Below are 15065 nucleotides of genomic sequence, written 5' to 3'. Positions count from 1 at the left end.
ATGCCAAATAACTCCCTGAGGCCACCTCACTCATCGCTGGCACAGTGGTACGGGCATATTATTTACACATACTGCCTGAGTGCCAGCCGTATACAGAGTGATCGCTAAGTATGATGGGGGCTTACACCTTTACCTTGGTAATCTGACCATAGTGAGTGGCAAGTCATGAGATGGCAGAGGCACAATTTAAGAGGTAATGGTGCCACGTTGTCTTCTACAGGTGGAAAAACCCATTTCCAAGGATATCGGAAGCCAACATGCTAAAGGTAAAGTCAAATCTCCAAGTTTGAAATATCAGTATGTTTGCAAATTTCTTTGCTTCCAAGATCCCCTTGCATTTTTCTTTATGGGCACGGAGTTTCTTCAACGGGGTTATCTATCAAATTAACCTTCATGAAATAAGTTTGGAAAGACTCTCTCACATCTTACTCCTTTTTATCACCTTACCTTATCGACGAGGAAACTGACTGTGGAAAGTCATGTTTCATGCTGTGCAATTTGGGAAAGCAATTGTTTTGAAACCTATGAGTTGCATCAAATATATGTTATTTTTCTAAGCATACCCCCTTGCCGTAACACTGCGAGATAGAAGTCTAATTTTAAAATGCTGATTAATTAATATGAAAACAGATTTTAAAGCTTTAGGCAAAGCAACTCAATTTGGAGATGAAGATACAGGTATGAAGCCAAAAGGAAATAATCAATTTCAGTCGTGCCGGAAGCATAGATGGAGGCCAGCCAAAGAAATTTAATTGCATCCAATACATTATGGCGCCTCTCATCATTCCCCCAGCACCCCATCTTCTCTTATAATGTCCGGTTGGAAAAGAGGATAACCTGAGGTTCACATTTCCCAATAACTGAAACATACAGAATTAATTCATCATTTATGTGGCTGATGCTACATTTTAGAACATATTACTGTATCACATTTTCTTTCGTCGGAAAGTGTAGTCATAGTTAGGGTCCAAACAGGAAGCAGATGGCACACCCAATTTAGGATAATTTAAGGAGCTTCATTTACAAAGGCGCTATTTGCTAAGGTGTGTGAGGTGTTGAACGCAGGTTGGTGCAGGAGCTGGGCGAACAGCAGGTGGCGCTGTCAACACCGCCACGTGCAGAGGGAAGAGGGGGGAACCAAGAGCAACTATCTTGAGAGGAGCAGTGACTATTGGTTGAGGGGCATCACGTGCCCAACTGGACCTCACAGGGTGAGAGTCAAAAGAAAAATACCTGCCTGGACCTACCTCTCCAGCTCAAGATCTCCTGCTGGGACTTCCCAACAGCTGGACCCAACCAGAAGGCACAGGGCAAGGCAGCCAGCACCTGCTAGTTGGTCCCCCGGTTGGAGAGCGGGATGGAGCAGGGTGAACAGGGTCTGGGGGTGGACCTGGAGGGGCAAAGGGAAGATACCCACAGAGAGAAGCCGGGTGGAAGGAGCAGTCAGCCAAAGCCCAGACTCTACCACTCCCTGGCTGTGTGACCTTAGGTGAAGCACTTAACCTTTCTGCGTCTTACTTTCCTTTTCCTTAACAGCGAAGTGGGCAGTGCTTCGATGACTATTCAGTTCAGCCAAATTAGCAGAGTCCATCTCTCCTCTCCATCCTGCACAGGCTGTCAGACCCCTGTCTAGCTTCCCTCTACCCCCCACCCCAACTCCCAATAGGGGAGCTTCCGCATCAGTGCCGCTTTCGTCCTTAAACGCAGCTGTGCCTTTGGTGTTCACAGCACTGGAGTCAGAGCTCTTCTCCATTAACCCATGCAGGTAGTTTTTGAAAACCACGTGAATTATGTACAGGAAGTTTTCTCACACCTCTTGACAGAGAGGGGGATCAGAAGGGGCGGGGGTGGGGGGATTCCCATTGTGGCACAGCTGTTGCAGGTTCGATCCCTGACCTTGCTCAGTGGGTTAAGGATCCGGCGTTGCCATGAGCTGTGGCGTAGGTCGCAGATGCAGCTCGGATCCTATGTTGCTGTGACTGTGGTGTAGGCTGGCAGCTGTAGCTCTAATTCGACCCCTAGCCTGGGAACCTCCATGTGCTGCGAGTGCAGCCCTAAAAAGCAAAAAAAAAGAAGAAGAAGAAGCAGAAGCTCGGGGGGATCCCAGATCAGACCATCATCATTTGATGGATAAATGTCCTGGGTCATAATAGACCCTTCATAGGCATTTATTAAGAAATGAGTCCTGGGGGAAAAGCAGACAAAAAATGGATTTCACAATGGCTCTCCTTTTTATAGTTCCCTGTAGAATCTGGCTTCACTTCTGATTGTAGAATCTTCTTTGACTGCTATGGTACATATATGAATCATTCTGTTTGGCTATCAGGATGGTTCTAATCCAACTCCACTATGGTGGGAGAGTTTCACGCCATCAAGCAATTCTCTGGACACCAGCTGGGTGTCCAGCTGGGTGTCCAATTCTGCTCAGCCCAATTCTGACACTGCCTATTCAGAGACAGCATCAGATTGCACAAGATAAGGTCTCTACCCTACAAGACTGCACCCCACTATCACTTCAGAAGCCAGTCACAAGCCCAGATCCTCACCTGTGCTTCTGACAGCCCAGCTATAGATTGGAGGGTCTCATCACACGCGCCTTAGTTTTGAGTAATTTGAGTGGCTTAGAGAAATATTGTTCTTACTAAACTACTGGTTGATTACAAAAGGATATAGCTCAGGAACAGCCAGATGGGAGAGCCATGTAAGGCGAGGTGTGGGGTTAGGGCTCAGAGAGTCCATGCTTCCTGAATCTCCACGTGTTCACCAACCCAAAAGCTCTTGAACTCCAAAAGGTTGGGCTCATAAGAGGCTTCCTTACATAATTAAATCACCGGCCACTGAAGATTCACGCTAAGTGCCAGCTGTCTGATCACATGGTCAGCTCCACTGGCAACCAAGCCCCATCCTTAGATGGGGTCCATAAGTCACTTTCTTAACCTAACAAAAGACACCTTGATGGCTTTCGTCACTTAGGGATTTACGAACTCTGTGCCAGACATAGGGGCAAAGACCAAATACGTATTTCTTGGTATAAATCCCAGTATAACAACTATTCATCCATACATTTACCTACATGTTGCCTCAGCTCGCAAATAATTGGAGTCGTCAACAAAAACATGCGTGGTAAAAATAGAAGAAAACAAATCTTCAAAGCGTAGGACGTATCTAGACAGACCATAAGACTGCGATAAAAGGAGTTCCTGCTGCCACTCAGTGGGCTAAGAACCCAACAGAGTGTCCAAGAAGATGCAGGTTCGATCCCTGGCCTCAAACGGGATCTGGGTTAAGGATGTGGCATTGCCATGAGCGGTGGTAAAGGTCACAGATGCAGCTCGGATCCAGTGTTGCTGTGGCTGGGCCGTAGGCAGGCAGCTGCAGCTCCTACTCATCCCCTAGCCTGGGAATATCCATATGCTGTGGGTACAGCCTTAAAAAGGGGGGGGGGGAGACTAAGGTAAAAATAAAATTGGGGATCCTCAGGTACACATTACTACATTCTATTAAAATTAAACTATGATATTGCCTCGAGCTTCCCAGCAGTCCAAGCAAAAAGAGGATCATGCTTTTTTATGTGCCATTGACTGTCCCAAAGAGAAAAAGAGTGAAGCAATTCCTCGGGGGGGGGGCAGCAGGATGCATCTTTCAGAGCTAAGTTCATGCTGTCCATTTTATGGGGGATGACGGCTGATATTCAGGTACCAGGACTACAAAATATGACTGTTTTCTATTTTATTTTATTTGTCTTTTTGCCTTTTCTAGGGCGGCACTTGCGGCATATGGAGAGTCCCAGGCTAGGGGTCCAATCGGAGCTGTAGCCGCCGGCCTACACCAGAGCCACAGCAATGCGGGATCCGAGCCACATCCGAGACCTACACCACAGCTCACGGCAACGCCGGATCCTTAACCCACTGAGCAAGGCCAGGGATCGAACCCGCAACCTCATGGTTCCTAGTCGGATTTGTTAACCACTGCGCCACGACGGGAACTCCTGACTGTTTTTTAAAAGTTGACCCCAGTGTAAACGGAAGCCGTAATTGCAGAGAAGGGCTCAGAGTGAGCACGTCTCCCAGACGTTGAGCTTGGAGGTTGTGTGGAAAATGTCTTCAATGAGGGTTTTTCCTTTGTCTTCCCTTCCTCCACTTCCAGAATTGATGGTTTTGTATTTCCCCCCAGAGCTCTAAAGAACAGCACAGGGAAGGGAGCTGAAAGGGGGGAAGTAATATGAATACCCCCATTTTTTGGATCAGGCATCTTGCTGGAAAATGCTTGAGTGATTTATGTGTTTATTACAAAATTCTCTATTTCTGATGCAAACGCATTCTCAGATAATTTATTCATTCTCACAAAATGTCATAGAAAAAAATCATATTGGGTGATTCAGTGATGGCAGAATTTTATGGTGATATTTTTCATCAAGCTGAGCAGTTATAGATTTATGTTAATGTACATTTCATATTATTTTTCTTGCAATCATATTCTGACATTATCTGGAAACTGTCAGATTGCAAGAACTTAATCTCCCCTGAAGCTTGGCTTTTCTTTCTTTTTCTTTTCTTTTTTTTTTTTTATTCCTAAAGATGGGTGAAAGTTTGTTTGAGAGCAAAGTATCCATGCAGTGTAAGTTGTTTGTGAGGAACTATTAATTAGCATCAACCACAGAGCCAGAAGAAATTGCCTTTTTGCCGATGAGGAGAGCTGTAATACTTAAATATTTAAATATTATATATTTAAACTTGGTGTCTTAGCTCCTTAATGCTAAGAATAAAAGAAGCCAAAATGAGTTTCTGTTTGCCCTACATGTGAACCAAGCACAAACGCTAAACCAGTTACCTTTGAAATGAAAGGAATACCATGGACAAGAATGAATTTCTAACGAAAAGCAATAAACTATCCATGAAAAGGGAGAGGGAATTAAGCCCGGTGGCCGAACACGTATATCCAGAAACACGAGCTTGGTTGAAAAGAAGCAAAATAGACTTCCACATAATGCCATCAAAAGACCTTTCTGCTAGTTTGCCTTTAGGCGAATTTAGATGCCTAAGAAATCAGACTCAGAGATAAATTTAGAGTTAATCCAGTCCAACCCCCTCATTTTATGCCCAGAGGCCTAGTGAGAGAAGGAACTCGCCCAAGGTTACACAGCAAGCAGCCCGAGCCTACACCAGAACCGGGTTCGTCAACTATGGCAGTGCTTCCAGGGTTTTACTGTGGTTGCTGGTATCTACATTTTTTGCTTCTAACTCCCATCCTGTTTCCTGGTTCCCAGCTCTTTCAAACAGTACAAGGTTCGGTGCAGAACACATGAATTGATGGGTGGCACTGCCCCCTAGCGGCAGGACGCGGCAACACAAAAGATCGTGAAAATGATGGCGTTTGGTCTCCTATAGATCATACCCTTAAGAAAAATAAAAAGCTTTAGGCCGCAAACCTAGAAATAACGAGACATAATGATGATTCTCCTACTATTTTAGATTTAAATTTATTTCAGACACAATCAGTGTCCATACTCACTTCAAAGCCAATGTTATAAAGATCATAAAATCACTCATTATTGGAACTACAGGATATTTTTTGTCTCACCACCACACAGAGGAAAGGCAAGGCATTTGGTAACTGCTCGACGTAGCCAATATACTTCCCAATAGAGAGACATAAAGTAGCCACCAATAGAAAAGTTGAAAACAAGGCGGGGACAACACTGTAATAACTGCCAAGGTAGAAGTTCGCTTTATTCAAAATCCTTTTGTGCCAGGGCACCGAGTCGCAGAAGACTCCTTAGACCATGAGGAGCCCACAGTCTGGTCAGGTCTAGACTAAGCGTTAGAGGGACTCAAAAACTGCATCCACACTTTATTCTGCATGGCAGAAAAACTGTCAAATCCAGGGAAGAATTCACAGAGCAGGGACCTTGGACCCAGGTGTGAGACAGGGGAAGTTAAACATTGAGATGCAGAAGCGGCTAAAATGTGGTTGCATGAATGTTGGGGACACAACCAGACCACGAGCAGTGATAAATGTTTAACCTCAGAATCTCTGAGAAAAAAAAAAAAAAATGTATGTGGACCAATTTGGAGAACTGACACTGCTCAAAGTCAAGATATGAAGACACGTCCACATAAAAACCTCATACAGATGTTTAGAGCAGCTTTATTCATAATTACCGTAATTACCAAAAACTTAGAGGCAACCAAGATGACCTTGGAAGGTCAATGGATACATAAACTATAGTACCTCCAGACAGTGGAGAGAAGGAATGAGCTACTGGTACGCAAAAATGCATGGGGGAAAAGTTAAAGGCAAATTACGAAGCAAAAGAAGCCAGACTGAAAAGGCTGTATACCATGCGATTCCAACTATATGACCTTGTAGAAAAGACAAAACTCTGGAGGCAGTAAAAAGTTTATGTCAGTAAAAAGTTCATTATAATTTCACGTCATTATACATTTGTCCAAATCTATAGAATGTGCAACACCAAGAGGGAGCCCTGAGATACGCTCTAGACTTTGGGTGGTTATGATGTGTCAACATGGGTTCATCCTTGGTAAAGAACATAACATTTTGGTGAGTGATGTGGACAAAGAGAGAGGCTGTGCAGGAATAACGTGGGACGTCTCCATACCTTCCTATGAATTCTGTTGTAAACCTAAAACTGCTCTAAAATAATAGTGTATTTTTTAAAGTCATTATGCTAACCACAGACATATTAGGAAACTACTATATCTCAAAATAACGGTATGCATACACATGTGTATATGCCAGTATCATACATTTTACTGATAACAAGATGTCAGCAGCCAATTTTAAAATAACCGTAAAAATAAATAAATAAAATAATGGTAAAATATACATTTTTCACCATAAATCCCACATAGCCAGTTGATTTTCACAGAGTGCTTTTGCTAATATTTTCCACACTTGGGTATCTGAAGCCAAAAGATGAGTGCAATTGGTGTAATGACCTGAGCAACTACTTAGCTGAGTCAGACACAGAAAATAGTCCTTGATTTTCCTCTCTTCACACCACGTAACAGCACAACGTACGGCCAAGACAAGCTAAACAATCAGTCGAACCCTGATTTGCGGCATTTGCCCATCTCCATGGTGTAAACACTCCCCCTAGAGCAGATTTCAAGCTACCAACATGATGGTTGTGCATGTCGGTGGGGAGAGACACTAGTTTTCAGTATCGCCACCATAAACACAAGAGAGGTAAAGAAATAACTTCAACGGCATAGATGAATGGGGTGGAATCACTAGGAAGTCATGCATTTTGAACACACGTTCTTTGTTTTTGATATAATTTATATGTACATAATTTATTTTGTAGTAAACACTGGGTTTAACACTTGCATTGTGAAATCCTGCAAGGTTTTATTTATTTATTTATTTATTTATTTTGGTCTTTTTAGGGCCGCACCCATGAGGTAGGGAAGTTGCCAGGCTAGGGGTTGAAAGGGAGCTGTATCTGCCACAGCCACAGCGCAGCAAGATCATTAACCCACTGAATGAGGCCAGGTACCAAACCCGTGTCCTCATGTGCATACTAGTCTGGTTCTTACCGCTGAGCCACTACAGGAACTCCAAAATCTTGAAAACTTAACAACCCGCTCCTGTAAGCTGGCACAGCCACCCAGCCCTGCACCCCCGTCACCCCCCTCCCCCACCTCGAAAGGCCACAAACGGGTCTCACAGTATTTTCTTCATCTCCAGGAGGCTTTGCTTTAACTTTCACAAAACGCTGTGAGGTTGACAGCCTTGTCATGATCCCACGCTAATGGGTTAGGAGGTAATAGGCAAACCGTGTCCAGTAGATTCTATAGCCATATGCTGTGTTCAGCTCACTACACGATCTCCCAAGGAGCGATACTTTTTGCAGCGGAAGGGAAATTTATCTTGTAGACAGAAGAGCAAAATAAGGACACGGTTTTGACAGATGGTGCTAATTACACATGCGGCCACCAGATGGCGCGCCTTCCGGCCTCCTCCTGGGGAAAAATGGCTTCATTGAATTTCAAGACGGGCAAGACCTCAGAGAACAACTGTGGGTCTTACCTGACAGGGAACTTTCCGTAGCTCTGGGGATATTTCTGTACCTCACACAGACGGCCGGTTGCCGTGGTCCCTCTGATGCTCCATTACACAGTGCTGCTGGTAACAGCGGACCTGCATCCGAAGCCAGTACTTGAGGGGCATTATTAACTCTTACTCCGCACGTGAATTCCCATGAAGTCTGAGTAACCATTTCTCACTTTTCTGGGTGAGACATTTCAACCGCTCCTCAACCCCTTCGTTTCATAAATGTTTTTGAGCACCTGTTATGATCCTGACCATAGCAAGCAGCAGAATTAAGATTCAAACTCTAAGGGAGTTCCTATTGTGGCTCAATATTAAGAACCTGACATCGGAGTTCCCGTGGTGGCTCGGTGGTTCCGACTAGGAACCATGAGGTTGCGGGATCGATCCCTGGCCTTGCTCAGTGGGTTAAGGATCCGGCATTGCCGTGAGCTGTGGTGTAGGTCGCAGATGCGGCTTAAATCCTACATTGCTGTGGCTCTGGCGTAGGCTGGTGGCCACAGCTCCGATTAGACCGCTAGCCTGGGAACATCCATATGCCACAGGAGCAGCCCTAGAAAAGGCAAAAAGATGGGAAAAAAACAACATAGTATCTGTAAGGATGTGAGTTCAATCCCTGGCCTCGCTCAGTGGGTTAAGGATCAGTGTTGCTGTGGCAGAGGTATAGGTCAGCAGCTGCAGCTCTGATTCGACCCCTCGCCTGGGAGCTTCCATATGCTGCAGCTACAGCCATAAAAAGCAATAATAACAATAATAAGCGTCAAGCTCAAGAAGCTCAGCTCCAAATCTCATCCTTGTCCATGAGGACAAATAACTGAGATGTTATTATTTTATTAAGCAAGCCTCCCCCCCCAAAAAAGGTGGTTGCATTTTATCTGAGTTATTTTCAAAGCTATATGACAGTATGACATATTGGATCTGGTTTCATCACTTGTAGATTCCATGAAGGTCATTTCTACCTCTTGTTTGCAGTGTTTCCATTATCTAAGCAGCGAATAAGAGAAGTCCATGGTGTAAATTACTGCTATTAGGCATAGCTGATGTAGCTGAAACTCTCATTCACAAATTTTTTAAATGCAGGGGATACTAATTGACGTCAGGGAAAATCCTTGTGTTATAACGAAGTCACATGACTCATGGACAGTGTCTCAAAAAGATGCACCAGGATTAAGGCGAAGTTCTCACCACCTCCTTCGAGACCTGTGATCTCAGCATTCCCTATGCCCACTTCGAAGGCAGGGGCTCCCCCTCCTGCTCATCCTACCTCAGGGCGGCCTTTGCACTTGCTGTTCCCTCTATCAGGGCTCTTGCCCAGATAATGGTGATTCCCTCACTTTCTTCCAGCCTCTGTTCTCATCATCACTGATATCCACAAAGGCCGTTTGGGGTCTGCCTGAAAAACAGTAGCCCCATCCCTCACCTCTCATCCTACTCACTTCCCTTTATAGCACTTGTCATCAACGGCCATCCCACACTCTTATTTTTTTTAATGACCACACCCACAGCACATGGAAGTTCCCAGTGTTTACCTCTAGGGGTTTTATAGTGTCTGGCCTTATATTTAGGTCTTTAATCCATTTTGAGTTTATTTTTGTATATGGCGTTAGTGTTCCACTTTCATTCTTTTACATGTAGCTTTCCAGTTTTCCCAGCACCATTCATTGAAGAGACTATCTTTCTTCCACTGTATGTCCTGTCCTCTTTGATCATAAATTAGTTGCCCATAGGTACAACTGGGCTTTCTATCCTGTTCCTCTGGTTTGTATTCTGTTTTTGTGCCAGTACCATATTGTTTTGATGACTGTAGGTTTGTAGTATTGTCTAAAGTCAGGAAGCTTGATTCCTCCATTTTCATTTTCCTTTTTGCTTTGGCTATTCAGGGTCTCTTGTGTTTCCATACAAATTTTAAAATGTTCTGTTCTAGTTCTGTGAAGAATGTCTTTGGTAATATAAGAGGGATTGCACTGAATCTGTAGATTGCCTTGGGTAATATAGTCATTTTGACAATATTGATTCTTCCAATCAAACGGCATGGTGTATCTTTCCATCTGTTTGTGTTATCTTTGACTTCTTTCATCAGTGTTTTATAGTTTTCAGAGTATAGGTCTTTTGTCTCTTTAGGTGGGTTTATTCCTAGGTGTTTTATTCATTTTAATGTGATTGTAAATGGGATGGTTTCTCTGATTTCTCTTTCTGATCTTTCATTGTTAGCATAAAGATATGCAATTGATTTCTGTATATTAATTTTGTAGCCTGCAACTTTGCCAAATTCATTGATGAGTTCTAACAGTTTTCTGGTGTTGTCTTTAGGGTTTTCTAAATATAGTATCACATCATCTGAAAACAGTGATAGTTTTACTTTTTCTTTTTCAATTTGGATCCCTTTTATTTCTTTGTCTTCTCTGATTGATGTGGCTAGAACTTCCAAAACTATGTTGAATAATAGTGGTGAAAGTGGACATCCTTGTCTTGTTCCTGATCTTGGTGGGAATGTTTTCAATTTTTCACAATTGGGTATGATGTTAGCTGTGGGTTTTTTGTATGTGTTTTTTATTATTTTGAGGTAGATTCCCTCTACCCCCTCTCTCTGGAGAGTTTTTATCAGAAATGGGTGTTGAATTTTGTCAAAAGACTTTTCTGCATCTATTGAGATGATCATACGGTTTCTATTCTTCGTGTCTATTGATATGATGTATCACATTGATAGATTTGTGGATATCAAAGAATCCTTGCACCCCTGGGATTAATCCTACTTGATCATGGTGTATGAGCCTTTTAATATATACTTGGATTCGGTTTGCTAGTATTTTGTTGAGGGTTTTTGCATCCATGTTCATTGGTGGTATTGGTCTGTAATTTTCTTTTTTTGTGGTATCTTTGGTTTGGGTAGCAGAGTGATGGCAGCCTCATAGAATGAGCTTAGCCAACAGGCATATGAAAAAATGCTCCACATCACTAATTATTAGAGAAATGCAAATCAAAGCTACAATGACGTACCACCTCACACTACTCAGAATGGCCATGATTAACAAGTCAACAGATAACAAATTCGGGAAAGGGTGTGGAGAAAAAGGTACCCTTCTCCACTGTTGGTGGGAATGTAAATTGATACAACCATTATGGAAAACGGTATGGAGGTACCTCAGGAAACTAAATACAGAGCTACCATACAATCCAGCAATTCCACTGCTGGGCATATATACAGACAAAACTTTCATCAAAAAAAGATACATGTTCATAGTAGCACTATTCACAATAGCCAAGACATGAAAACAACCTAAATGTCCATGTCAACAGATGAATGGATTAAGAAAATGAGGTACATATATATAATGGAATATTACTCAGCCATCAAAAAAGACAAACCAATGCCATTTGCAGCAACATGGATGGATCTAGAGACTCTCATACTAAGTGAAGTAAGCCAGAAAGCAAAAGACAAATACCATATAATATCACTTATTTGTGGTATCTAAAATATGGAACAGATGATCTAAAAATAACAAACAAACAAGCAAACAAAAAACAGAAACAGATCATGGCCAAGAAGAGCAGACTTGCAGTTCCCCGAGTGGGGGGTGGCAAGGGAAGGGAGTGGGTGGGATGGGCATGGGGGGTGGTGGTATGCAAACTGTTATATTTGGAATGGATGAGCAGTGGGATCCTACTGTACAGCACAGGGAAATATGTGTGATTGTGTCACTCTGTTGTATAACAGAACTGATGAAACATTGTAAATCAACTCTACTTTAATTTAAAAAAAAGAGGAAGAACAAGGCAAGGACTGATCAAGATCACACAGTTGAAGTATGTTCCTGGGAGCTGGGTATCTAATAAGATCTTAGCAAATGTTAACTGGCATTATCAGCAAGATTATTCAAATGATCTCCATTTAAAACATATGTAAAAATAGCCCAATGACATTTTCCCTAAACTCACTGCTGTTCCTTCTTATGTTTCAGGGGACAAACCCACCAAGGGAAACGAGGTAAGAAAAAGCGTTTACATGGCGTTCGTTACGCACCTTTTCTTTGAGAAACGTGGGAATGTGGGCGATGTGAAGGCATAGGAAGCACTTGAAAAACGTATCCTAGAAATGTGGATGGGATGTGTCAGCTCTGTTTGTAAACCCCAAAACTGTGAACCATTGGCCCAGCTCAAAGAACGATAACCTTAATTTCTGATTCTCTTTCCTTTTACAGACTCCTCTACCACCGCCTCGGTAAGACACTTAAAATAGAATTTGTTTTGCAGTCTACCTAAATGATTAGTTCCAGAATTTGCAAAAGAGAAACACAAACATCTGACATTGAAAAGCTACTACGGGAGTTCCCGTTGTGGCTCAGCAGTAACGAACCTGACTACTATCTGTGAGGACGCAGGTTCGATCCCTGGCCTTCCTCAATGGGTTAAGGGTCCAGCGTTGCCATGAGCTGTGGTGTAGGTCACAGACACAACTCCAATCTAGTGTTGCCATGGCTGTGGCATAGGCTGCAGCTGCAGTTCCAATCCAACCCCTAGCCTGAGAACTTCCATATGCCACAGGTGTGGCTCAAAAAAAGAAAAAGAAATTTTGTTTTTAATTTAAAAGAAAAAAGAAGAAAAAATGCTCCTATCATCCAGTCTAGTGTAGATGAGAGGCTACAATCATATATTTACCCAGGGCCTCCTTAAAACTTCAGTAGATGCCATATGGATAAACCTGTGACACCTGCAGAAAATTACATCACACTCTAGAAAACAGAATCATACTGAAGAACAAGTTGCAGGGAGAGAGATTAGGGCTCATTAAAAGTATGACTCTTCTGATGCTCAAAACTCCCTGTAGTCAGCACTCCCCCCCACCAGGCTGACCAAAGCTGGGGACACAGAGGGCAGGGTTGTGTGAATTCCAGGTCTGAGGAGCCAGCTGTGTGACCAAAGTCTCAGATTCCCCCCTGACTCTTCACACAGGCCGCCCATCACTCTTCCAAAGAAGTACCAGCCCCTGCCCCCCGAGCCGGCAGCCAGGCCAGCCTTCCCCCAGAGACATACCTTTCCCGAAGTCCAGAGAGGGTCCAGGTGAGAAGCTTGCTGTTGCTGGAGGTGAGGTGACTGGGGATGGGTGGGTGGGAGGGGAGGGTCGCCAGGACAGCCAAACCTCTGGGAACCCGTCCCCAACAGGGTGGGACATCATGGCAGAAACCTGTAATTTGACTCCTTAAGGGAAAAAGACACTTTCTTTGTAATAAAATGAGTTATTGGAAGGATGGCCCATTTACGACGTGAATTAGTTATTAAAGGAAACAAGAAATGCCAGAACGGCTAGTGGGTTCAGAGGGTTCGAGGACCAGCATCAGCCCCCAGCTTCCCAGACCCCAGGCTGGAGGCGTAGAACTGCATGAAAGCCCACGTGTCACAAACATGATGGCCTCTTTGACAAATAAATATTAAAAACCCACCCCTCTGGTACCAAGTGCAGGTGCCAGAGCCTCAGCCCCAAACATGTAGGGCAACGGGCAGCCAGATCTGATCACGAAATGTGACAAAGGCAAATGAGCCAATTTTTTTTCCCAAGAAAGTTGAAATTTCCAAAACTGCCTTATTTTAGAAGCCAGAACAGAGATTGGCATTTCCCCCTAGTTTCTGCACAGAATGAGTGATGCTTCCTCACTGCGAGCCTGGATCAGCTGGTGGGGTACAGGCATTATGAAGTCGGTAAGCAATTCTGGTGCCTACAGAATTTCCAAACATCGGCATATTTCAAGCTTCTACAGAAAACCCATTTCATCTCTGGTTCTGATGCGGGAACATTAAAGAGTCTAAAAGGCGACTTTGCCCCTCAGGGTGTTAGCAGTGTCTGGAGACATTTTTGTTGGGACCACTTGGGTGGTGGGGAGGCTGCTGGCATCTGGTGGCTCCTGGAAGGGGCCTCACAACAGAGTAATAATGGGCTCTGGAGCTCCCGGAGTGGCGCACTGGATTGAACATCTAACTGCAGCGGTTCGTGCCACCAAAGAGCAACCTCTAGCCCAGGATCTGGTGTGGCTGCAGCTGTGGCATAGGTCACACCTGTGGCTTGGAGTCAATCCCTGGCCCAGGGACTTCCAAATGCAACAAGTTTGGCCATTAAAAAAAAAAAAAGGATTTCGATCTCAAAGGTCAGCCGTGCAGAGGTTGAGAAACCACCGCAGGGCAAATGACACTCACTTCTCTAAACCCCGGGGTTTTCTCATCGATAAAATGAAGGTCGTAGGGGTGCTAGCGCATTCCTCTCATGGGCTCATGTGAGAATGAAATGTGATTTCCATGCAGGGCTCAGCAGTGCTTGCCTAGCTTATGTTGATAACCAGCACTTGTCTTGTCTACCATCTTGAGCCCTTTTCTGTTGGTCCTTTGTCACCTCCTATCACATATTTGAATACAAGTCTGTCCCTTCGACCCCCAAAAGAGGGAGTAACTCATTGCAGTTTGTATATTGCCCGGCGCAGTGCTGGATACATAGCCAATGTCCGATACACACTTATTTCCTTCTGCAGTTTCCCAAGGGGCCAAGGCAGACGAGGCGTCATCGGATTTGCGCTCTTTTCGTTTCTGTGTCCAAAGAGCGAGAGATGGGAAGGGACAGTAATAGAAAGTCCTCAGAACGGGACATGTGGAATGGTGCCCTCCTAAAACTCGTCATCTCCTACGGCAGGAACAGGCTGAAACTCAGAGAAGGAGATAGAAGACAGGGGGAATAACTATCAAAGATGGTGAGGTTCCTTCGTTTGGAGAAGAGAGGATTTTGAGCTTCGGTTTCTTTACGCCGGAATGAACAGGATGTGGGGACCCTGCAGGATGGGGCTTGGGTCCCAGGTGAGGCCCTTCTGGCTGTACAACCTCAGAAAGCTCTCAAACGGTCTGCTGTCCTTATTTGTAAATGAAAAAAACCATCCCCATGAGCCAGAAGGGCGGCGAGAAGGGCCACGATTTTCCTGAAGAACCAGGAGACTGTCTGCCGCAGCGCAGGA

The 15065-nt window shown here is 44.1% G+C and overlaps 1 protein-coding gene across 4 annotated transcripts in view; it reads left to right on the top strand.

Moving 5' to 3' along the window:
- The window catches only part of CLNK (cytokine dependent hematopoietic cell linker), a 206379-nt gene that overhangs the window by 150515 nt on the left and 40799 nt on the right, over positions 1 to 15065 (top strand). For 2 of the 4 annotated variants that reach the window (XM_021101017.2, XM_021101016.2), the window contains exons 8-11: positions 221 to 266; positions 12036 to 12061; positions 12276 to 12295; positions 13027 to 13134. In XM_021101017.2, coding sequence (XP_020956676.1) covers positions 221 to 266; positions 12036 to 12061; positions 12276 to 12295; positions 13027 to 13134 — 200 coding nt within the window. Of the gene's footprint in view, positions 1 to 220; positions 267 to 12035; positions 12062 to 12275; positions 12296 to 13002; positions 13135 to 15065 lie in introns of all 4 variants that reach the window. The other 2 variants (XM_084973845.1, XM_084973844.1) reach the window with 1 other exon arrangement.

Source organism: Sus scrofa, chromosome 8, assembly GCF_054392235.1.
Source record: "Sus scrofa isolate SSC_HxYL_T2T_F1_AM1 chromosome 8, Sscrofa_HxYL_maternal_Yorkshire_Landrace_v2.0, whole genome shotgun sequence".
Lineage (NCBI taxonomy): Eukaryota > Metazoa > Chordata > Mammalia > Artiodactyla > Suidae > Sus > Sus scrofa.
This window is presented reverse-complemented; position numbering and strand designations above follow the sequence as displayed.